The sequence below is a fragment of the Pseudovirgaria hyperparasitica genome, assembly GCF_010093815.1.
Source record: "Pseudovirgaria hyperparasitica strain CBS 121739 unplaced genomic scaffold EJ05scaffold_5, whole genome shotgun sequence".
Classification (NCBI taxonomy): Eukaryota; Fungi; Ascomycota; class Dothideomycetes; order Acrospermales; family Acrospermaceae; genus Pseudovirgaria; species Pseudovirgaria hyperparasitica.
In genome coordinates, this window is record NW_022985553.1 from 1,083,755 (window position 1) to 1,105,708 (window position 21,954).

The 21,954-nt window shown below is 51.3% G+C and overlaps 9 protein-coding genes across 9 annotated transcripts; 4 read left to right on the forward strand and 5 right to left on the reverse strand.

Moving 5' to 3' along the window:
- Nucleotides 1-144: 144 nt before the first annotated feature.
- On the reverse strand, nucleotides 145-1,803 carry EJ05DRAFT_474869 (DUF689-domain-containing protein). The gene is made up of 2 exons (XM_033743686.1): nucleotides 762-1,803; nucleotides 145-714 (listed from the first exon to the last, which is right to left on the reverse strand). The coding sequence occupies exons 1-2, from the start codon at nucleotides 1,468-1,470 to the stop codon at nucleotides 407-409; spliced, it is 1,017 nt and encodes a 338-aa protein (XP_033602264.1). The 5' UTR covers nucleotides 1,471-1,803; the 3' UTR covers nucleotides 145-406.
- Nucleotides 1,804-2,649: 846 nt separating this feature from the next.
- EJ05DRAFT_474871 (uncharacterized protein) lies at nucleotides 2,650-3,666 on the forward strand. The gene is made up of 3 exons (XM_033743687.1): nucleotides 2,650-2,723; nucleotides 2,883-3,039; nucleotides 3,088-3,666. Coding segments are annotated over exons 1-3 (423 nt in total). The 5' UTR covers nucleotides 2,650-2,722; the 3' UTR covers nucleotides 3,353-3,666.
- A 632-nt stretch (nucleotides 3,667-4,298) lies between these two features.
- EJ05DRAFT_310796 (uncharacterized protein) lies at nucleotides 4,299-7,136 on the reverse strand. The gene is made up of 3 exons (XM_033740684.1): nucleotides 6,994-7,136; nucleotides 4,739-6,936; nucleotides 4,299-4,565 (listed from the first exon to the last, which is right to left on the reverse strand). Exons 2-3 carry the CDS (start codon nucleotides 6,929-6,931, stop codon nucleotides 4,470-4,472), a joined length of 2,289 nt encoding a protein of 762 aa, XP_033602266.1. The 5' UTR covers nucleotides 6,932-6,936; nucleotides 6,994-7,136; the 3' UTR covers nucleotides 4,299-4,469.
- Nucleotides 7,137-8,053: 917 nt separating this feature from the next.
- On the forward strand, nucleotides 8,054-9,082 carry EJ05DRAFT_509509 (uncharacterized protein). The gene is made up of 3 exons (XM_033748101.1): nucleotides 8,054-8,388; nucleotides 8,459-8,884; nucleotides 8,935-9,082. Exons 1-3 carry the CDS (start codon nucleotides 8,147-8,149, stop codon nucleotides 8,957-8,959), a joined length of 693 nt encoding a protein of 230 aa, XP_033602267.1. The 5' UTR covers nucleotides 8,054-8,146; the 3' UTR covers nucleotides 8,960-9,082.
- On the reverse strand, nucleotides 9,062-10,679 carry EJ05DRAFT_450894 (tetrapyrrole biosynthesis, porphobilinogen synthase). Its single transcript, XM_033742377.1, has 2 exons — nucleotides 10,216-10,679; nucleotides 9,062-10,160 (listed from the first exon to the last, which is right to left on the reverse strand). Exons 1-2 carry the CDS (start codon nucleotides 10,417-10,419, stop codon nucleotides 9,252-9,254), a joined length of 1,113 nt encoding a protein of 370 aa, XP_033602268.1. The 5' UTR covers nucleotides 10,420-10,679; the 3' UTR covers nucleotides 9,062-9,251.
- A 5,578-nt stretch (nucleotides 10,680-16,257) lies between these two features.
- On the forward strand, nucleotides 16,258-16,766 carry EJ05DRAFT_537048 (uncharacterized protein; the record flags this gene model as incomplete). The annotated part of the gene is made up of 2 exons (XM_033749357.1): nucleotides 16,258-16,547; nucleotides 16,613-16,766. 2 exons carry the CDS (start codon nucleotides 16,258-16,260, stop codon nucleotides 16,764-16,766), a joined length of 444 nt encoding a protein of 147 aa, XP_033602269.1.
- A 59-nt stretch (nucleotides 16,767-16,825) lies between these two features.
- Nucleotides 16,826-19,402, reverse strand: EJ05DRAFT_474875 (uncharacterized protein). Its single transcript, XM_033743688.1, has one exon. It carries the CDS (start codon nucleotides 19,248-19,250, stop codon nucleotides 16,884-16,886), a length of 2,367 nt encoding a protein of 788 aa, XP_033602270.1. The 5' UTR covers nucleotides 19,251-19,402; the 3' UTR covers nucleotides 16,826-16,883.
- Nucleotides 19,403-19,493: 91 nt separating this feature from the next.
- EJ05DRAFT_450896 (mitochondrial ribosomal protein) lies at nucleotides 19,494-20,577 on the forward strand. The gene is made up of 2 exons (XM_033742378.1): nucleotides 19,494-19,960; nucleotides 20,026-20,577. Exons 1-2 carry the CDS (start codon nucleotides 19,593-19,595, stop codon nucleotides 20,396-20,398), a joined length of 741 nt encoding a protein of 246 aa, XP_033602271.1. The 5' UTR covers nucleotides 19,494-19,592; the 3' UTR covers nucleotides 20,399-20,577.
- EJ05DRAFT_311183 (deoxyribonuclease tatD) lies at nucleotides 20,468-21,945 on the reverse strand. Its single transcript, XM_033740687.1, has 5 exons — nucleotides 21,760-21,945; nucleotides 21,606-21,681; nucleotides 21,371-21,548; nucleotides 20,826-21,316; nucleotides 20,468-20,773 (listed from the first exon to the last, which is right to left on the reverse strand). Exons 2-5 carry the CDS (start codon nucleotides 21,669-21,671, stop codon nucleotides 20,537-20,539), a joined length of 972 nt encoding a protein of 323 aa, XP_033602272.1. The 5' UTR covers nucleotides 21,672-21,681; nucleotides 21,760-21,945; the 3' UTR covers nucleotides 20,468-20,536.
- Between the last annotated feature and the right edge of the window lie 9 nt (nucleotides 21,946-21,954).

Below are 21,954 nucleotides of genomic sequence, written 5' to 3' on the forward strand. Positions count from 1 at the left end.
GTATAGCAGGCACTGGGTGTTTTGTTGTCAAGCGCTAAGCCCGATTCGCGCATACGACCAAGATTGGAACGGCTGCACGGCATCGGGAAAATACTAGATCTTCGGGATGAAAGAATGGCTTGCAACTACAAGAAGAGTATTTGACTGTTATGATGGGCGGCTCTAGGCTTCAGCATCATGTGTGTATGCTTATTGTAGTCCTATTGGTATGCAGCTTGTATACAACGGAGACTAATTATCTAGGTATATTTTTTAGAGTCTCCCTACACACCCATAGTTACAATCATACAGTAAGTCCTGTTCCGCAGCCAATGCTAAGTCGGTATATGTTCCGCACAACGTCTGCTACACCAAAAAATGATATCCGAAAGTTACGCCACCATATTCCAACGCCATCCTATACTATCTATAATTGGATGTCGTTGTTTAGCAGACGAACTTCTTCGCCCGGCTTGAAAGCTGGTAGTCCAATATATGGGCAGCCATCGCACCTGAAAGCGTCACCCAGTGCGCAGTTCCCACAGCTGCCAACCTTTCCTTGCACTGTGAAGTCAACCTCTGCGAGGTCGTCTGCCTCGAGTTTCATGGCGCCGAGAGCTGTGTCTGCAGCATGGCGCTTTGCGGCATCCTCGGCTTCAAGCTTCTCTTTCATGCCACAAGTGCAATCTTTACATGCACGGCGTCGCTTGCCTGCCTTGGGTCTGCACTCGGGGGCTGAGACTAGTCAGTGAGGTTCTTCGATGTGAATTGGTATGACCTACGCTGTGTCACAGGTCGTGCCTTGTCGGCCTCGGTCAGAAGGTCGTCTTCATCGACCAGGTCATCATCATCCTCCCCCGCAATCATGAGGTCCAGGTCATCACTAAAGTCGACGAAGCCTACACCACTTGGGTTTGCAACCTCATCGACCTTTCTCTTCACATTAGATGTGACTGGCACTGCCTCGCTGATTGCCGTCACAGGTGTCCCATTCGTCTTCTTCTTTCCAAATCGCAGCGGTACCGACGCGCTTGAAGATGTGTCTGGCTTCACCATGCCGTCATTGTCCTGGCGCACGAGACCAGAGAGAATGGCCTCTGTGTGCTCGGCGGTGTTGCTGGCACCGAAACTGCCATCCTGACTTTTCAGACAGGCTCCAGGCTTCATTGTAGCAACAATCTTCTCCATTAGATGTCTATGTAACAGCTTCTGGCTCTCTGCGCGGGTACCATCGGCGTCGGTCAGAAGTAGCACGACGTCGTAGGTAGAATCGGGGAGCGAGACAAGGCCCATGGCCAGTCGATCGAGCATCTGGAGGTCTGTGACATTGCGATTGTAGTCGGCAAATATTCGATTGAGGGTTTCTGGATGTGAGGATATGGATGGTGGCGCAAGGAGGAGTGTGCGGGATTGAGAGGAAGAAGTTTTGGAGGAAGGAGGCGGGGTCAAGTCGAGGTCGTCAGTGTTGTCCAGGGTCACAAAGGGAGCCATAGCTGGCAGTCGTGTATGTATGGCGCGAAGTACGCGAATAATATATAGAGGAAAAAGGTAGACACAGCGTAGAGACTGGCTAGAAGGAGGACGTAGAGAGTGAATTCTTGGAGCACCGTTGATAGTAGAGCGACTGCGGAGGCATTGGCCTGGCTGACAAACGGCGGGGACAGCGGACAGCGGAGAGGAAGAGACAGCGAAGAAAAGCCGGAGGACGGCCTCGGATCGCGGGCCAGACGACGCCACAGAAGCCACAGAAGTCACGTTTATTAGGCGACGGTCACCTCACGCTGTGCTAAAACAGTGTTGGCGCCTCTTCTACCCCGGATTTGGGCATTTCCAGGGGGCCCTGAGTAGTGAGCACTAAGAATACTTGGAATAATCATAATCAACAGGAAGAAGAATAAAGGCCCTTTTTTGCAGTGGGTCTGAAGTCACGTTTGCAGTCTGGACTGTGGGATGCCTGCATTGGTCGCATAACTAATGCATTCCTGCGATATTTAACATTCAACATATGACGTATGACGTATGCTGCTTTCTGATAGCTCTGTTCTCCGATCAGTCATTCATTCGTTTGATAACGCCTTTCCCGTCAACGCTGTCTAAGAGAGACGGAAAGGCTACATGATGCTGCATCTTCACACGTTTTCATAGAGATGGCCATCTTGCAGGTGAGCCCGCAATTGATGATGGCTGCAGCCCCGCATTCCTGCACTAGATACCTCTCCCTAATATAGCAGTATACACAACCTTACACCTCCACAATGAAGCTGAAGCTCAAGCTCAAGCTCGCGTGACCATCGCCTGCGCTGTCGTGCTTCAACCGCCTCATCTCTCACATCATCACATCACTACTGCACTCAGCTCACCTTTTACTCCACTTCCACGCAATCCCCTCCACTCCAGATCCACTTCGTCTTCTCACTGCACTGATCAAAACAACAAATGTGATCACGTTTCATCTGCATCTGGCCCAAGCTGCAAGGTACGCCCCCTCTTCCACTCCGTCAAGCCTCCCCGCTCCTGTGTGATGGTCCACACTCCGATGTCCGCATTCATTGCTCATTGGTCCACACCTAAGTCACGAGAGTAGCAGCTGATCGAATCTTGACTTCCCCAATAGCTTCTCCTTCTCACCTCCAATCTCTCTTCTTTCATATATCTTGATCAAGCTTCCATCTCGACCATCCATCCATCTTGCTTCATCACCAATCTACCAATTGACTCCATCGTCTCTCGCCATTCAACAATCAGTAAGTCCTGCTGTCGTCCTTTGTTTTGGCTGCACAACCCCCCTCCATTCACTCACAGCATTACTTGGACCTTGTCATCATCGTGATAATCATTTATATTGTCCAATTCATCCAATTTACTACTTCATCTCCAAGCTGAAGCTGACTCTTTCATCACAGTGACTCGCTCCCACAAAGCAAACGACCGTGACCATGCCGGCATTGCTGACGGTACCGCCGACCACGAAGACTGCATGCCCCGCTACTTTGCAAAGTCCGGTCACGCAGACTCCGACCCTAACAAGACCAAGAAGAACGGTGGAGGCAAAGGCAACTGGTAAGCCAACTTCCCCTGGGTCTCATAGCTTCCCTAACACTGACACAGGGGCCGCGAGGGCGACGAGCTCGAAGACTTCAACTACAATATGACCCACCCACGCCGTCGCACAAACTCCTCCTCGCATGGTCATGATCTCTCCGCATTCAAGACCAAGTTCGAGACCATTGAGGCTGAGCCTGTCTTTGAGGAAGAACTGCATGGTCCGACGGCTGAGGACTTGGACGCCCTGGCCCTGGAGAAGGCCACCACTGCCAGCACCTTGGCCAGCACCGGCAGTGTCGAGGAGGAGGATGCTGTCAAGAAGGATTAGGTGAGACGTGGTGGGCGGTGTGACCTCATGGAATGTGCGAAACACCAATGTTGGCCAAGTGCCACTTTATGATTCTACTACTACGTCTTCCACTACTACCACACACCATTGCTGTGCGCGAGAGCATGGCATAGTCTGTATAATCTCGCTTTTCACGTAGTCACATGGGTGTAACGGCATCAACAACATGACGGCGTTTGGGGAGAAAGCTGTGCTTTTACCAAAGTCATCATCTGTTACAATAGCAAATAACGATAACAATGTCAATCAAATGCAACGTCAATAATTGATGTGCTGTACTATCTGTCATGCTAACAGTAACATTGGTACAAATTCTAACGTATATACTTCAACTCTGCCATACCGAGCAGGTTACATATGAGACAAAGCCAACAACATGTGGAACCGCTCCATTCAAACAGACAAAGAAAAAGTTGGCAGCAGTAAGTGTATATAATGCCAAACCTGCCCTGTTCAATCGACTCTCATCCCAATTCTCCTCTCTTGTCCCTCCCTTGTTCCTTCCGCCTTCATCCCTTATCCCTCTATCCCTCCGTTCCTTCTCCATTCATCCCCAACCCTCCATCCCTCCGTCCCCGCAACCGGACTCGCCGGTACCGGCGCCGTCACATGCACACAGAACCCCAACCCACCACCCAATGACTCCATCTCCATCTCCTTCCCCTGCTCAACTTGGGCACCGTCCATTCCTCCTCCTTCTCCCTGTTGTTTACTATCTATTGTGCTCCACGCGCTGCTTAGTCGTGCGGCGTTGAGTGGAGTGTGCGGACTGTGTGAGGTGGGTGGTTGTGTTTGTGACTGTGTGGATAGAATTGGCAGGGGCGTGGATTGGGATGCGGAGCGGGATGAGGAGGGGGAGTCGATGAAGCGGAGCCCGGGGCCGATTGTGCTTATTCTTGGGTGTGTTTGTGTGGGTTTGGGGAGGTCTTTCGGGGTGGTTGTCGTGGTGGTGGTGATGGTGGCTATGTTTGTAGGGACTGTTGTGGCGGTGGTGGTTGTTGGGACTGTGGTTTCGTTGGTGGCTGTGGCGTGTGGCGTGTGTATTGTACAGGGCAGAGTGGTAGGTGTTTGCGTATGTGCTGAGCAGGGGGTATGTTTAGTCTTGCCATGTTGTTCTTTTTGATTTTCTTTCTGTTTTCGTTTTTGTGTCTGATTGGGTGTATGGTCCTGCGTTCGCAGCGCGGATCTGGATCTGGATCTGTACTTAGATGTGGATTTGATTATGGGTGTAGATCTAGACGTAGGCGACAGAAATCTTCGAAGCGAGAGTAGTTTTGTCTTCGGACTGCGGCGGTGTAGTGTGCTGCTGGGGTGGGGTGTGCTGCCGGGTCGAAGTGTGCCATGCACAGGACATGTCGGATTTACCTTCAACCCCGTCTTCGGCGTGGACGATGACGGTGGGGGAAACATCGAGAGCGTGGATGTAGGACGCGGGCGTTTCTGATTCTGTTTTTGTTTCTGTTTCGTCGTGGTGCTGTTCGCCATCTCTCCCTCCGCAACCACCCGATCCACCCGGCTCACCACGCCATCCCGCCCCATTCCCACCGACCCAGCCGTCACCAGCGACGGGAGAGACGGCAGCGACGGCAGCGGCGGTGTCGGAAACTCGGACAGCTTCGCAGAGAGCGCACTCGACGAGTACGAGCTGCGCGACACGCCGCTAGCATTACTCCATTTACGGCGCAGCGCGGCGGCAGCGACTTCGCCCTTTCGCTTGATGCTGCTGGGTGTGCGACTTGGTGGCGATGATGATGATTTGCGGGGTTTGGGTTTGGGTTTCGCTTTAGATATTTTGTCGTTGTTGTTATTGTCGTTTTTGTGCGATTCAGGGGAGGAGGCGGCGCGTTTTATGGCGCGTTCTGTGGCGCAGATACCGTCTCGCGCTGACAACCGTCCGTAGGCTTCTGTGAGGACGAACAGTGTGTCGCGGCCGAAGGGTGTAAGTGGTGTGGAGGAGGGGTTTGTGGGTTTGGGCTGTTGTGCATGGGATTTAGTGGGTGGTGCTTCGGATAGTTCGAGACAGGGTGGTGATGGGTTTGATGGAGCGTGCTGCTTCTCAGATTTCTCCACGGCGGAGCCTTGTTCGGGGTCGTCGTCATCGTCGTCGGTGTCGGGATCTGTGCCGATGGTGTAGGGATTCGATGGGTGGTTTCCGTGTGAGATTGTTTTGGGATCAGTCTTTCGACTACGACGGCGGCGGCGTGCGCGAATGTATAGCACTCGCATGCCAATAAGGATGGTGATGGCGAGTACCGACATCAGGCAGATGACCATTATGATGCGCTTTTTGTGCAACATAGCGTCCTTCGTCTTTGCCTGCGTGAGGTGGATCTTGATAATCCTGCGCTCTGTCGTCGAGGGATGCTGAGGCGAAGTCGCGACAAGCGTGACCTCGATGTCTCCCGTCGCCATATCAAGCGGCACGTCGCCGTACATGATCTTGTTCGCCGGACTGTATGCCAGCCACGCAGTGGTCCTGGTAGTCTGGAGGGCAATGTTCAGCCCCTGGGCGGCAAACAGCGAGTCGGGAAACGTGTAGCTGAATGCTGTGCCGGGCGTGGCGTCTAATGTCTGTATGGCGCCTGTAAAGAGAGATGGCACGAATGTCAGGGTAAAGGTTGTGTTGACATATCCGTCATACTTGTCCGAGGCCTCGACGGAGAATGCGAGTGACTCGACACCGTCCGGGGAATTTCCGTCAAGACTTCCTGTCTTCGAATCGTACTCTAGCCAGTCTGGTAAGCCATGCGCTGATAGTGAAGAGGTTTGGTCGACCTCGACTTGCTTCCCGTCCAACTGCAGCATGCTCCCGATGCTGTCGAAGTGAACAGCATCACCCGTTTTCAGCGTAATATTCGGACTCACAGGCGAGAACGCGAGTTTGTGCTCGCTTAGGACAAACGTGAACGGAAGCTCCGCGCTGGCGAAGCCGTCCATGTCTGATGCCACTACCCTTATATCAAACAGCTGAGATGCATTTTCTAGACGAGGTGCTTGGCCGGAGAACGTCAGGTTATCGGGATTGAAGTTCAACCAGCTAGGAAGAGGTAGTCCATCATCGTTCGTAGCCGCGTACGAGAGATTGTTCCATTCTGAGCCAAACGTATCGTCTGCGAGCTCGACCAGGACTGCGGAGTCGGGGGCAATCAAGACGGTAGTGGATCCAGTGCGATCATTTCCTTCTACCATGACATCCACAAGATCCCCTTTGACATCAGGTCCACGATAATCAACAACGCGCAGACTGCAGTTCATTGTCACCTGGTTAGCCCCCTTTGAAGCCACGATGCTGAAAGAACTCGATCCAACATCCTCTTCCGCCGGTTTACCCTCCAAAACGAGAGATGTAGAATTGAGTGACAGCCATGATGGACCATTGTCGAGTGCGAGCTGGAAGTCGGCCGCGTCGGGCAGCGGGCCAAACGTGTGTGGAGACAGCTCATAGCTATATACTTGACCGGCGCGTCCTACGGGGGGATATTGGGAATTGAACGGCAATGAAACGTACGGCACCGCAGATGCAGCGGCGAGAAATGCAAAGAGAAATATTATTAACATGGCGCCTGTCCGCCGTGATGAGCTTGCGAGAGCTATTCATTCCTTAGGAGGGAGGTACTGACCAGTATATATCAAAAGAATGCTCGATAACCCTTCCAAGATCTGAAGATCTGCAAACGGATACAAAGGAATGTGTGGCTCATTAGGTGAGCTTGGCCATTTCCAAAAACGGACGGAATTGTCAGAAGAAGGGGGTAAACACAGATTATATCACGCGCAGCTCAAGGGAAAAGAGAACATCTTGAGTGCCCAGTCGCGATACCTAGCGATCTACATACCCAGGTATATAAGAAACCTCTGCATTATGCAAACTAAAGATCGACATAGCGTGCAACCAAGGGCGGGAGCGGCACGTCAAGCCACCAAGAATGTCAACGGCCATAGACTGCAAGGAGAAAGTTTCTCTAGAAAAGACAAGAACGACAGGGTTGAAGTAAGATTCGGACGGGTCTGGAACAAGCATATACTGCTGGAAAGTCCGCAATGAGAAGATGATGGGGAGCACATTGGGTTGACATAGAAAAGTGACGTATCGCCTAGGTCGGTCGAGTGCACCTTCATTCCCAAGTATTTGAGGGAGCAATGTGTGATGTGATGGTCAGTGTTTGACTGTAGCGACAGGATCGGTCTGATTGCCGTCATCGTGCAGAGCAGAGTGAATCGGCGAGTCGTTAGTGGTCCTGTACAGGGCGGGATCAGCCTTACATTGAAGAGCCTCACCCTCAAGCATCCTCATCCCAGAGTGACGACAGGTACCACAGGGGTTGAGAGGTCGTCATCAGAATCCGCTACTGCTAGTCGCTCTCATGTCCCAGTAGAGGTGGGTGGCAGGAAATAGATAGATTTCAACAAGCTTCTTCGGGACTATTTCAGAAGATCGTTCTACCTCCTTGCCTTCTTCTTTGCCCAACAAACACATCCCTTGCCTGGCCAAAACATATGACCTCGCGGCACAGCAGAAGCGCTGTCAGTCGCTTGTCGAGCGTTGTCAAGCATTGTCTAAGCAATGACAAACGACTCAGAGGAACGAAATTACGAGTGCCGGTGGGATATGAGATACCGGGCACGTCCCAAGGTATATGTGATGTTTGTTGTCATGAAGAATAGGATGAAGAAATGAATACAGGGTCGCAGGGCAAGTATTTGTGCGCCTCGCTTGGTCCACTCACTTCCCCCACCCACGCCACACGCCACACCCTCCACCCAACAACAACCATGCCATCGCCAACATCCTCCTCTGACGAACTGCCTTTCGGCATCAGCGAAGACCTCGTCCAATCGCCCGCCCACAAAGCCGCCGGAATCTCGGAAACAACGTTTGATGGCCTCCTCGCCACGCCGCTGAAGCTGCACGAAGACCTCAAGGAGGGATGTGGCGGCCAGCTCTGGCCCGCCGGCATGGTGCTGTCCAAGTACATGCTCCGCCAACACAGGGATACGCTCAAGGGCAAATCAATGTTTGTACGCCGGACAAGTCGACGACGGACCAAGGGGCGTGTGTTTGTTTGCTGACGCGTGGGTCCGCAGAGTCGAGCTTGGTGCCGGAGGGGGACTGGTTGGGCTGGCCGTGGCCATGGGTTGTGAGACGGACGAGCCTGTGTGGATCACAGACCAGCTCCCCATGTTTGCGCTCATGAGGAGAAATGTTGAGTTGAATGGTCTTGAGGGTCGCGCGAAGGCAGCCATTTATGACTGGGGCAGCGCAGTTCCGGACGGGCTGCCGAATTCGCCGGATGTAATTCTAGCGGCGGATTGTGTCTATTTTGAGCCTGCGTTTCCGCTGCTTCAGCAGACACTCAGGGATCTCATTGGAGAGAATACGACGTGCTACTTCTGCTTCAAGAAGAGAAGAAGGGCAGATCTGCAGTTCATGAAGGCCGCGAGGAAGATGTTCAATGTTGAGGAGGTGGAAGACCCAGATCGGGAGATCTATGGGAAGCAGAGCATATTCCTGTAAGTCAGCTCCATCCTTCTGAAGTCGAAAAGCTGATCAGACTTTGTAGATATAAATTTACTAAGAAAGCATGATCACGTGCTGTCGCTTTGGCACTCTCAGCTAGGAGGCACCAACATATTCAACACCTTGAGAGAAACAGGACACAGGACACAGGACACCAAGCACAGAGTCGTCTAGAAAACATCAAGCTGAGTACTCATTTTCATGTGATCTTTAAGAAGTGGTATATAAAAGCACTACAAAAACCCGATGCGTTGCGAATGATGCGATCGATAAAATATCGACATGAAGCAGCACCTCCTCAAGAGAAAGACCAATACTCGTACTCCATCTTCAAATAATAAAAATAAGAATACACATTATTCAGTTGCTTAGCCAGTCCAGGAATTGCGGGGTGAAATAGCTGACAACAATGGTTGCACCAGCTCTTAATATGCCCTCTGTCGCCTCGAATGCCATGGCCTTCAGGTCGAAGACTCCCGCCTTCGCTCCTGCGTGAATCATAGCAAACTCTCCCGATACTTGGTACGCTGCAACAGGGAGATTCTGCCCAATATCCTTCGCGTCACTTATGATATCAAGGTATTGGCTTGCAGGTTTCACCATGATGATATCGGCGCCTTCGTTGATGTCTCTCTGAATGGCACGTCGTGCAAGACCTCGGCCGCCTGGTGGCAGCTGGTAGCATTTACGATCGCCAAACGAGGGACATGATCCTGCTGCATCGCGGAACGGGCCGTATAGACAGCCAGAAAACTTCGCAGCGTATGACATGAGGACAACCTTGTGTGCAATCCCCGCCTCTATCAGCTTGAGCTTAATCGCACGAATGCGACCGTCGTTCATGTCTGATGGTGCCACACAGTGGGCGCCAGCTTCCGCGTATGCCATTGCTACATCGCTGACCCGGTCAACGGATAGCGCGTTGTTTAGGCCTCCATCATCCCGCAGGATGCCACAGTGGCCGTGTGTTGTGTATTCACAGAGGCAAACGTCGGCTACTATAAAAAGACTAGGGAAGGATCTGCGAAGGAGGCGAATGGAGGACATGACTGGGCCCTTGGGGTCATCTGCGTTTGTGCCGAGAGCATCTTTAGAGCCGGGCGCCAAAGGCACGCCAAACAAGATGACCGACTTGAGGCCTTTTCTAACGAGAGGAGTGAGGTATGGAACGAGTTTGTTCACGCCGCGGCGGTATTGGCCAGGCAGAGATGGAATGAGAGTCTCGTCGTCGGGGTTGTCGGATACGAAGAGAGGATAGATTAACATAGACTAAAGACAGATGTCAGACTTGATCGCGAGATTGATTAGCTGCCAGAGGGTATACCTTGGTCAACTGTCTTTCAGCCTGCCATGCTCTTGCCAGAGGGTGTGAATAGCCGCCATGCAATTGGCTTGCTATATCACCACTTATGCTCACGCTCGTTGCGGCAGTGCTTGCGTACGATCTAGCTCGCGACACAAGCGACCGCCGGTCGTCAAGATCTCGGTCTTTGTATGTGATGTCGGAAACAAGTGAGGAGAAGGACATATTGGCGACGGCTTATAGTTTTGTCTGAAGAGGTGACCAGGTGGCGGAAACGTGTATATATATGGAGGTGGTGGTGCGGCTGGAGGAGATGCCGAGGATTGTCGGTCAGTGAGCGTCCACTAGGCAGATGAAGGCTCGGGAGTAAGCCAGACAATCGCAGGGGGTCTATATAACTGGCATGTAGTCGTCATGCGACACCGTAAAGAGACCGAGAATTAAAGTCACTATATAACAAAGAAAAGATGAGGATATATCAGACATCGGAATAACATCCGGCAACCCTCGAGGGGTTCAAGTTGCCGGACCCCGACCAAGCAGCCAATCACATCACGACCGATTCTAAAACCCAGGGAGCCAATCACAGTAGAGCAGATAATGACAGAGGCCGCTTTGCCTCTCTGGGCTAGCGTTGCTGGTCCTCAATTGACATCGCGTCCAACATCGTTTGCCGTTTGTGGTTTCTCATCGCATTATTCACTCCGCTTCCTGGCTACTAGTTGACCTTCCCTTCAATTACCCAGCTGTCAATTGAATATGCAATGGTAGTTCCTATCCGGCGACGGAACTTGAGCAAATGTTCAGACATTTTTGTTTGTTGTTCGCGTACTTTTTGTACATTGGGTAGCATGTATTCAGAAATCTATATTCCCTAGAAACTGGGGATCGGACAAGCGAGGATGAATACGTAAGCTAGGTCGAAGACATAGCAAGAGCCGCCTATGCATTGCGACTGCATACAGTATAACCAAAGTTTCCAGTTCAATGGGAACGCAGCGCGGCGACATTCATGACATGGTTTCCTGAGTTTTGTATAAGCATCATATGGGCTGCTACCTAAGGTAATTAGTCGACGTCGAGTTGTTTTCTTTCATCCAGTATTCAAGAGCATGGCCCTATATTGTGGAAAACTGGTCATTCGACGCACTATCGTAGAACTTCCGGCCTTTCAAAACAGAAAAACTAACTGCAAAATCTCAATTGCGGTCTCGTCGCTGAAGGGCGCGTAAGTAGAGTTATATCGTCCTGTCCACTAAAATCTTATATAACCTATACAAGATGGGCAGGCGCGTGGCCAAGGTCTATTGGAAGGCACGACTGTCTCCTATTCCAAGTCTCTACCTTATTTCAACCACTGTTTCGTCTCCATCTCCATGTCCGCTTCTCTCACCGCCTCCTTTTCCACTTTACATTCACTTTACGTCCTGGTAGTGCGTATCAATCTTGAATCACTTTGACAACTCATCTGCCAGTTGTAGATATGACATCGTTCCGCGTGTATAATGACGAGCTCGGACGGGTATCTGGGCCTACAAGGAGAGGTAACCCCCCCCTCCCCCCCCTCTCTCCCCCAAAAGTGAACAACGCAATGTGTAACCCTCTTGTTGTGACCACGCGAGATTGAGCCAATTTTCACTACAGGTCGCAAGCGTCTGACAAAAGTGCGTCCCCCCCGGAAATCTCAACCTCTTCACAACACCCCTCGTCCACCTCTGGTTGCCCACCGTACTTCAATCTTACTTCGAGGCTCGGGCACCTTATGTGAGCTTGCTTACTCGCCAAACGTTGTCAGCTATCATTCATCACGAGCTACAATGGACAAACGTCAGTTTTCGGACGGTTCTGGCAGCCGCAGAGACAAACCACTTCCACCGACCCCAGGTCAACACTCCTATGTCCGGCGTATGCAGTCCAATCCAGACCTGACTCACACTCTGCATGGTCAAAGCAGTCGCTACTTCAGTAATCTGCGTCATCAGAATCAGTCAATGGCCAATTTTGGCACTTACGATGAAAGATCTGACGAAAACATGCCTCACGGTGCAACCGCACCTGCGTTACCTCAGAGAGCTCACAGTAAGATACACTTATCCTCAACATACTTCCAGATCTGACACGTTTCTCTAGTTTCATTCAGATCTGACACTAAGTCGTCTCTTCTCGACAAGTCGACCAACTCTGCAGTCAACGAGTCCGTCATCTCTGACGAAGTCTCACCAAAGCCAGCTCCAGAAAAGCAAGGCCATTCACGGTCAGCTATCGGCACCTTCTTCCGTTTCGGAAAGAACAAGACTAACCGGCCTAGACTGGCGAGCGGGTCAAATTCCCCGTCTGTTCGCAAGAAAATCTCTCTTTCTGATATCTCAGCTCCCTTGATGATCTCATCTCCTTTGATCATCTCATCTCCTTTGATGCCAGATGCCTCACTAGATGCACCAATAAGCCATGCGAAATTTGCACAAGCAAGCTCCGCATCAAAAAAGCCAGCAAGCCATGACCCTTTTGACGACTATTCCGACAGCGAGATCGAGCTCCCTGTCACCAAGAACGTCCCGGTAATCCCACCTCCAGGAGAAGCGTCAGATGCATCGAATCCTCGATTGACTGCACTCCCTACATCTGGCTCACAGTATGCATTTCCGCAAGTTGAGGACAAAGATCTTCGCCGTCGTACTGGTGCTGGCGTAGTCACAAAGATGAAAGGTGCCTTCACCGGATTCACTAGCCATTCGAAGAGCAAGCGAACCACGGCTATCGCGTCGGACACGCTTAACGACAAAGTCAAGGAAAGTCTCGAGAATGAGAGCCTTAAAAAACGTTTGTTTCCTGATGATGAGCTCTTGTCTTCCAACAAACCTCGCCATAGCTATTTTCCTCTCAAGCCTAAGGCGTCTACTACAAAGCTCAAGAAGTCCAAGATCCATCCAAGGATGGACACCATGCATGAATTGCAAGAGCCAGAAATTGCAACAAAACCCTCCACTTTCCCAGATTTCGAAGAAGATTCCGACTTTCTGTATCAGGAGCCACCTGCCGGTCTCCTTGAAGCCGCCAAAAACAACGATCCGCATCTGCCTCAGCTCAGCGGTTACGATCCTCAAAGACCATGGTCGCAGGCAAGACTCCAGAAGCTTCGCAACGAACACGTCAATATTGAAATTGCCGATCGTCTGCCTCCAATCAATCCACTCCGTCAGCACCCAGATGTCATGTCTTTCGCGAAACGTCCAAGCGACAAAGAGATTGCAGCTCGTCGCGCCGCTCAAAACATTCCAAGCCCACCATCTACCGGCTTTAGTGTACGTTCAGAGCCTCTTCCTTTCGGCACAAACTTCTCGCGTCCTCATACCTCCTCAGCCATGAGTAGCTATTACTCCGAACCTCCAGATGCCTTCGATCATGACGAGGACAGCCCGAGCCATACTTATTCAAACCGCCATACCATCACTCAGAGTCGCTACCGCCTACAGAACCTAGATGAGGACGCAATCTATCGTACAGATCTCAGTCTTTCACCTCATGATTCGCGAAGCCCTCCTTACTTCACCGCCCAGACCTCTTTCAGCGATCGATCTGACGCTCCATCCCTGATAGGACGCACAGGCAATGCGTACATGTACCATCCTAACGATGAAGAATCGATGGAAGAGGCCGAAGGAAGCTCCGCACGCTACGGCACAGTTCAGCGTGGCGTTGACGTTCATCGTACAGCAAGATCTCAGGCAAGTGACGACTATTTCATGACTAGATCGCCCTCATCACTCAATCTCTCCGCCGGATCTTCACGTCCTCAACGCTTTGCATCACTACCTGGTAGTGATGTTGATGTACCAGCACCCGCCCAGTCGTACCCAGGCTATCGCCGACAGGGCATAGCACTACAGGAATCACCCCTGAAGCGTACCGTGTCCACTATCTCGCACTACGCCCTCTCGGAGGAATCTGCCCGCCTCTTCAACGGCAGATCGTACACACTACCACCGGACTACTCGGATTCCGAGCTGGACCGTGAGGTGGAAGAGCCTGGACAGGCGACGCGTCGCTTGTCCAAGATCCCAGAAATGGGTGAGAACCGCCGTTCAGGCTCGACCGCCTCGCGGTCAATCCGAGATTCGAAGGCTTCCTCCTCCGGGAGCAGCAGGACTTTGCGGCGTCGCCGCCCCACCCAACTCTTCGCCGCCTTCTCCGCACAGGAGAGGGAAGAGGTTTCGGCCAGCCAGGCTGGTGGAGAGGAGGGTGGGGAGGGTGGAGAGAGAGAGAGTGGTGCGGCTGAGCACACCTGCGGGCGGCGTCGTTCCAACGACTCCGACTTTTCCATCACCTCGTCGCTCCTGGACGAGGTGGACAACTACGGAGAAGGAGGGGTCGAGTTCGGCGTCGCTCGCGCCATACCAATTGTCTTCTCGGGGAAGGCAAGGCTCGTAGACATCCCGCCCCGCCGCAAGTAGGCGGGGGGTGGGATTGTCGGTGATGCTTCCGGCGGGGGGGAGGGGGGAGAGGCCTGTGTGGCGTACACGCTGTCAGCTCCGGCTGCTTTTGCAGCAATGTTTTGTGGCTGCCATGGGCGCCCGGGCGGTTTTTCCGCTCAATACCATTTGTTTCTTGACCTATCCTCTACATGATTCTGTGATGTGACTACCTTGTGATGATACTTTTTCCAATAGCCCGTACCGCTTTTGCCAATTTGCACACTGATGAGATTGCCATTTTTTCTGAAGGTAGGAATGAATACCACTGTTTCTGACAACACAGATACCACTACCCTCGAGTGGAAGATCTAGCTTAAGACAGTTTCGGCGCGTTGGCTATTGATATATACGTCCATCTATCAACGTTTCAGTATACCCAACACATGCTTACACATTAAGAAAATAACATGACTACTACATATAAAGCACCCTCAACATTCCCAAAGACCCAAACAACATCTTCCAAGTCGAGTATGGAGCGGTTCTGGGCCACTTTGGATGTGGAACAATGCATATCTTGCGGGGACTTTCGGGTTTTATACAGTTATACATTTGATGAATAGAATTCGTAGTTGGGAGTAATGCTGTTTGATTGGAACTCTATGTGTACTGCATGTGTATGGAGCTGGGTGAAGTGTGGTTTGAGGTGGGTTTGATAGTCGTATATTTACTTCTCGGATGGAGAAGGGGTGGTTTTGGTATAGTTAGGGGTTTGAGGATAGGATATAGAGGTGAGGAATTGGAGGTTTGCGAGGGCTGGGCTGTTGATATCTGTCCTGGGCAGTGGACCTTTAGTGGGTTTGATGGGAGGATGGGCGTATATATATAAACATACGCTTCTATTCACGAGCGATATATATACTTCGAACCCAAGATATCACACTATCCAACCCATTCAACTATCGCCACCCCTACCAGCAGCATGCCCCCAAAAAAGGAGCATTATCAAAGCACGCAGATGCGCGTGGCCTTCCTCCTGCAGAAACCCCCGTTCGATCGGAGACTTTATACCACGCCTTCAGCGCTACGATATACTGTATCTACCCTTTCGGCTGGCGACCAACGATGTAACGTCCCACGCGTACGTGATAAAATTCCCGATGCTATCGGGGAATTTTGTTATATGGCACTTGCTTTGGGAGCGGTATTGAGCGTGTTTTTTCAGTTTTGTAGGTGTGGTTTCTGGGGATGTGATGTAGTTTTGCATTAATGAGCTGTGGGATGCGTACAAAGGTAGTTGGGGAGGAAGGGAGTTACATTCAAGAAAAGAATACGAGAATGGCCTGGTTACCGCGCTTTGTGGATGTGAGAAGTAAGGCATTGTTTCACACCTGCAGATGCTATAGAGCCGCATATGCGTGCATATATGTATGTATGCAGCGACGGCATTTTCGAACACGCGTGTCTGATTCCTCCTATCCATCGTGCTCTGCGCGGTGTATAAAGTCGCGCTGGCTGTCGAGGTTGTACTTCTCCCCCAAAATCCATTGATACTGCTCTTATCTTCATCTCTATCTCCATCTCCATATTCAACTCAGATCAAATACACCCCTTCCCCATCCTTCCCTCGCCACCCAATTTCCCACCCACAATGCACCCTTTTCTCTCCCTCATCCATCTCATCCAGCTACTCCTCGTCATCCCCCTCCTCACCTCTGCCCTCACAATCCGCCCTACGACCACAACCAACCCCCTCCGCCGCCAAGTCCAAGAAGGTTCCCCGGTACCCGGCAAAGTAAACTTCTGCACCGGCACAAACACAAGCGGCGACTGCGACTGGCGCGTCGTCACCTTCGGCGAGTGCAACGCGCTGCCCGACGGATTCGCCAAGAACACGGGCTCGTTCATGGTTGCGGCTGGGGCGGTGTGCTATGTTACCATGTGAGTATATACCTGAAAAAAAAAACGGGTGGTTCCATTATGGGATTCTGATGTTGTGATATCAGGAACGAGGATGCGGCGGGCGAATGCGTGGCGAATGCGGGTTATGCGGTACGACCGCCGGGGAATGTGGATATGTTCAATGTGCAAGGACGGGATTTCGGGCATGCCGTGACGGGGTTCCGCTGTGAGCGGTGTGATGAGTGTCAGACGAATTAAGAGGACATGTGGTGGATGGGTGACACTGGGGTGTGGAAGTTAAGGGCATTTTTTGTGTGTGCAGTATATACAATACAAAACAATATATCATTATATTATACAAAGCTCGAAGCTACGCTATGCACTGGCGAAGTGTCCACTAGACGGTGTGGAGGGCTCGTTTAATAGTACAGATAATCTGTCAAGCGCAGCTTCTCTTTCTTGTGGATGGGGGTGTGTCCACCGTATGTCAAGCTCGTGCCAGACATCTAGCACACGCTCTCTTGTTGTACATTTGGCGTAAGCTCTGAGGATTGTGGTGACCAAGCCGACTGTCATGCGAGCAGGGTTGACATCTGCGTCGAGTGCTGCGTCGAGAGCTGTGCACAGAGCGACAAACACCTTGTCCAGTCGTGCTTCAGTCCAGGCGCTATAAGGAAGTGCTCCGTGTCTCTTGAAGCCGTCGAAGAGGGACATGAAGATGTGGCCGTCAGAAGTCGCACCTGCGGAGGTGAGTTCCTGCAACAGTTCCGTCACGCGATCGAGGTTTCCTGTGAGCCGGGCGTGATATCCAAGCAGAAGGCGATATGTGGCTATGTCCGGGCCAACCAGAGCGTGCTTGTGGGCCAGCGCCAATCTCCATCGGTGTCTGGGATTTCCTTCAATAGCACTCAGATGCCAACCTTCCCACTTCCACTTCACGGTATGGCGATACAACATCGTGCTTTGTTGCTTGGCGCTTTGCAGGTCTTTCATGCGATGGAAGACCTGCTCGGCAGCCACAGGATCGTTTGCAGCTATAAGCGCAGTGATCACGGCGTTGAGCACCAGAGTGTCGATGACTGAACCCTGGCTGACCATTTTCTTGTACGCATGCCTGATGCCCTGGCAGTCCCCGACGACGCCATAATAGCTTATCAAGCCCACATCAAAGTATCGACTGTTGCGTATCTGCCTACGTTTCATTTCCTTCCTAATCATCATGACTGTGTCGAAGTTTTTAGCCTTTAGCGCCACTTGTGATAAAACATTGAATGTGATCTCATTTGACGCATGGCCTTGGCGTTCCATCTCCCGCCAGAGACATAGGGACGTCTCTACGTCGTTATCTTCAGCATGGTTGCCAGACTGGCCTGCGATTCGTATAGCCCAATTCCAGTGACGGGTCCCAATTTCGACCCCACAAGCCCGGTATTCGTCCAGAAGTGTAAAGTATCGTTCTGAAGACGCTGGGTCTGATCTATGAACAAGATTAAAGAACGATAGTAGATCGTATGCAGTGACTTTGCCAAGTTGGAGAGGACGCGGTTCAGGAAGGCTGCTATACAGGTTGTATACCACGTTTGGCGGGGTCTTGTACCATCGTATCAGGTCCTGTATTATCCTCACAGTCTGCTCAGTATCCTCAGTCGGAGTGAGTGGCTGTAAAATGTCATGAGATATCCTCTCTTCATTCGCAACCTCAATATCTTGCAAGTCTTGTGATTCTCGCCATCGGAGTCGTTTCAACCATTTTTCGAATCCTGGGGCATCTTCAAGGAGAGCATATAGCTCATCTTTAGAGAGATGGTAGTCTGTCAATGATGCAGCCTCGAAACTCTTTGCTTTGTCGATCCAGTACTGAACACAGTTGACGAAGATGCGCTTCGATCTTTGGTCAGCCTCCTTGAAGCCCGGCACATAGGTTTTGCAATACGTTGCGACCTGCCATGACTCTCTCCAAGTTCGTTCTCTTGGGTAACGGTCCGCGACTTCAATGGCCAGCGAGTCAACTCTTGTCATCCCGGTAGCATCTCCTATGCTGATCTTCTCCAAAGCATCATTCTTCAGCGAAGAGTGTTCGGGCGGCCTTTGCTCTGCAATTGAGGCTGCGCTACGCCGGAGCTTAAAACCGGCTTTCGACACTGGGATGCTATGGCTGGTTGATTGTGCTGGTGTTGAAGAGGTTGGAGGTGCAGAAGGTGCAGGAATTTCGTCTACCGATCTAGCTGTACTGGGCTTTGAACGCTTTGTACTCGGTCCATGCTGTGTCTTCAGGGCATTCGCGCCCCCGTGACAGTTTCTAGGCCCGATCAGAGTATCAATCGCCGCCTCGAAATCTCCAGACTTTTGTATATCCTGGGCTGGAACTGTAGCTGGCGTGTCAAGATGGCGACCAGTGGTAGAGAAAGTGCGCTTGGTGCTGGATTTAGTGCATGTAAAGAGACCTTGTGTTCTGTGACAATTCCACCGACTCTGGGAAGTTCCGCATGATCGTATTGCCTCGTGTTTGTTGTGCTTCCTACAGGATCCCGCTCGCACGAGAGCCTTGATGAGTAGTGCATTAACATCTTCACGATCGGCTACAACTCTTGACATATCACGACGGCGTGATCTCGAAGAAGTCGTATTTCCAGCTCCCATAACCGGAACCCCCGGGTATAAGAATTCTAAGATTGGTCCACCTCTTATTTGCGAGACGGAGGAGTTTCTCGTCGACCTTTGTAAGGAGCCAAAAAGGTACATGAAGCACCGCGCATCGTGTTCAAGCTAATGACAAGGCTCCATTTGTGGCAGAAGAAGATTCAAGGGTAGGTATTATATTTCAATTCGGTTCGAAGGTAGGCCTGAAAGCTGTATCTTGTAGGTAATCGCAGCAGGTGATGCTCCTCCGAGCTCGACGTTGGTGTCTCCTCCGGTAACCCGCGTTTTTTCGAACTAGAACCATTCCGGAAAATCATCGGTGAATGGATGCACCGCGTTTTCTGTACCAGCTCCAACACCCTCCGACGGCCTTTCTGTCGTGTGCATATGCCAACCTTGACTTTCGTTGTCTCCCCTTCGATGATCGTCTAGTACATAGCTTCAATGGGCCGGTACAACTTCACCGCCCAACGCGTGCATCGCGCCGCACAAGCTCTCCTTGATCAAGAACGCCTGCACGCTGCTCCTGCATGGCACGAAGTCGTCTACACCGTCCCACCCCCCGAGATTCTCACGCGAACCGTTCAACAGATCAGAGCCCCGCCTCATGGCCGGCGGAAGAAGCGCAATGCCAAGATGTTCATGCCTCCGGAGCTCAAATACCCAGAAGATGAACTACGGAGCGAGTTCTTCCATGACCACCCGTGGGAGCTGGCGCGACCGAAGATAGTGGTCGAGGACAGCGGGAACTCTGCCAAGGGCTATGATTGGAGTAAGATTACACAAGATGGGAAAAAGCTGGACGGTGAGAGGTATGCAGTTCAATTCTAGGAGGCTGTTTGGCACTCGAATGAGCATCTGCTGACCATGACGACAGTGTTGTGCAAAGACAAGCATGGCTAATGCGACATGAGCGGCTCGAAAAAGCGGTAGCATATGACAAAGCCCGCAAAGAATTCTACAAAATTCGAAATGTTGAAGACATTGCTCGACGCATAGCGAAGGAAGAGGCAATGGCATACGGTGCCTACTTCGGCAAAGGTCCTCTAGAAATAGGTATGGAGCTAGAGAACAAGGCCTGGGATAACTGGAGACAATGGGCCGCAGAGCAGATCAAGCTGGCGCAGTACGGCAAGGCTGCTTCTGGCTCCATCGACTCCGGGCCGACTACGAGCGAATACAGCAAAGATATGATCGACGAGGAGGATCCAGATCAACTTCCAGAGAGTCTCGCAATCAGCGAGGGGTAGCACTTTAAGCACCACATATTTGAAAATTGTGTATATATGTACCAACAAGTACAGTTCTTGAGTATCTATAGAGCAAAATCTATCATTTACCACGGATCACTACCATCAGTAGAGCAATACTGCGGAATGATACTATGGTTACGACTCTCCTAACCCGAACATCTTGATAGAGTTCCGCCAAGAGTACTCACAAACATCTTCTACAGGGATGCCTTTGATGTTTGCAATAGCATAAGCCACATGAGGCAGGGTTGCCGGCTCATTTCTGCCCTTGACCATACACCCCTTTGCCCACTTTTCCTTCTTGACAGCTTTTACCAGCGGCGGTGCATTCTTCGTGTACTGCGCCGATGCATGACTTGGTCTCATCTCACACTGCTGACATTAGTCGTGAAAATACGAGACAGTACTCGAACCTTGTACGTACCCATGGCCCATCCGTCTCGATCTGCAACCGCTCCAACGGGATTTCTTTGACCACAGCAATGTTCTCCTCGGTCTTCATACTGCAGCCATTGACACCCACGTCGAGCCCGAGATCCACCATCCTCCGCATCTCCTCCATCGTCCCCGTGAAGCTATGGACCAGCCCTTTCTTAGGCAGCCTCTCCAACACCGGTGCCAGTAGCCTCTCAAAATCCTCACTTGCTGCTCGTGAATGCAGGAAAAGGGGCAATTGAAGTTCGACTGCCAGATCGAGCTGTTTCTCAAAATACTTTAGTTGCTGGTCCTTCGGCGTGAGGAATAGGCGATCATAGTCCAGTCCAATCTCGCCGAATGCAACGGCATGGCCGGATGCTTGTGCAGATTTGGCGAGTGATGACAGAGCGGACAGCAATGCGTCTGGGCCGTCCTTGTAGTCGTCGAATTGCTTCGCTGAGCATGGGTGGACGCCTACTGTGGCGTAGCAAAGGCCCGCTGAACAATCTATCAGCACCATGGTACAGAGATAATATGAGAGTAACTACTTACGGTGCTGTTTAGCAATCTCAATTGCGCGTTCAGATTCCTTTAGGTCTGATCCCGTGACCATCATTTTCGTGCATCCCACGTCCTGAGCGCGCTGGAGAATGTCCAGGAAGTCATCTTCGTGAGCTTGCTTGCCATGGTACTGCCCTCGAAAGACGGGATCGCTGAGATTGATACCAATCTGGCTTTGGTATCAGCTTCGCGAACCAGAGAAGACGTGGCGGCGAAAGTGACAAACATCAACGTATTGTAAAAGTTTTGCCGTAGCCCGGGTAGGCTTATCAACAGCAGGGGCTGATGCCATTGTTCTAGCGCTATTTGCCAAGTTATTATATAGTGCTTCGATTTCTGAAAGTCAGCTTTTGACCCAACACAATCAAGTGTAAACAAACCAAAGGATGATCGATGAATGTAAAGAGGGCAGGAGAAGTTGGCAATATGGCTCTTGAATGGCTGTGATAGACAGTTCACGAACACAGTGTGTTTTCTCACAAGTTGAAACATGCAGGTCTATTTCGTGTACATTTGATAATGATTAATATACCGGATGAACCTCTTGCTTGTAGACCGATAGGAAGTACATTTTT

Bases quoted from the DNA above. Each gene is read 5' to 3' on its own strand.
- EJ05DRAFT_474875 (XM_033743688.1), bottom strand. From the start codon at position 19,250: ATGTACCTTTTTGGCTCCTTACAAAGGTCGACGAGAAACTCCTCCGTC.
- EJ05DRAFT_311183 (XM_033740687.1), bottom strand. From the start codon at position 21,671: ATGGCATCAGCCCCTGCTGTTGATAAGCCTACCCGGGCTACGGCAAAA. The intron at 21,317-21,370 runs GTAAGTAGTTAC...TAGATTGTTCAG, and splicing joins TGAGATTGCTAAACAGCACC to CGGGCCTTTGCTACGCCACA. The intron at 20,774-20,825 runs GTACGTACAAGG...TAATGTCAGCAG, and splicing joins TCGAGACGGATGGGCCATGG to TGTGAGATGAGACCAAGTCA.
- EJ05DRAFT_450894 (XM_033742377.1), bottom strand. From the start codon at position 10,419: ATGTCCTTCTCCTCACTTGTTTCCGACATCACATACAAAGACCGAGAT. The intron at 10,161-10,215 runs GTATACCCTCTG...ATCTGTCTTTAG, and splicing joins CTGAAAGACAGTTGACCAAG to TCTATGTTAATCTATCCTCT.
- EJ05DRAFT_474871 (XM_033743687.1), top strand. The intron at 3,040-3,087 runs GTAAGCCAACTT...ACACTGACACAG, and splicing joins GGTGGAGGCAAAGGCAACTG to GGGCCGCGAGGGCGACGAGC.
- EJ05DRAFT_509509 (XM_033748101.1), top strand. From the start codon at position 8,147: ATGCCATCGCCAACATCCTCCTCTGACGAACTGCCTTTCGGCATCAGC. The intron at 8,389-8,458 runs GTTTGTACGCCG...GTGGGTCCGCAG, and splicing joins ACGCTCAAGGGCAAATCAAT to AGTCGAGCTTGGTGCCGGAG. The intron at 8,885-8,934 runs GTAAGTCAGCTC...CAGACTTTGTAG, and splicing joins GGGAAGCAGAGCATATTCCT to ATATAAATTTACTAAGAAAG.
- EJ05DRAFT_310796 (XM_033740684.1), bottom strand. From the start codon at position 6,931: ATGTTAATAATATTTCTCTTTGCATTTCTCGCCGCTGCATCTGCGGTG. The intron at 4,566-4,738 runs GTAAATCCGACA...GTACAGATCCAG, and splicing joins CGCCGAAGACGGGGTTGAAG to ATCCAGATCCGCGCTGCGAA.
- EJ05DRAFT_474869 (XM_033743686.1), bottom strand. From the start codon at position 1,470: ATGGCTCCCTTTGTGACCCTGGACAACACTGACGACCTCGACTTGACC. The intron at 715-761 runs GTAGGTCATACC...GACTAGTCTCAG, and splicing joins GGCACGACCTGTGACACAGC to CCCCCGAGTGCAGACCCAAG.
- EJ05DRAFT_450896 (XM_033742378.1), top strand. From the start codon at position 19,593: ATGGGCCGGTACAACTTCACCGCCCAACGCGTGCATCGCGCCGCACAA. The intron at 19,961-20,025 runs GTATGCAGTTCA...CCATGACGACAG, and splicing joins AAAAAGCTGGACGGTGAGAG to TGTTGTGCAAAGACAAGCAT.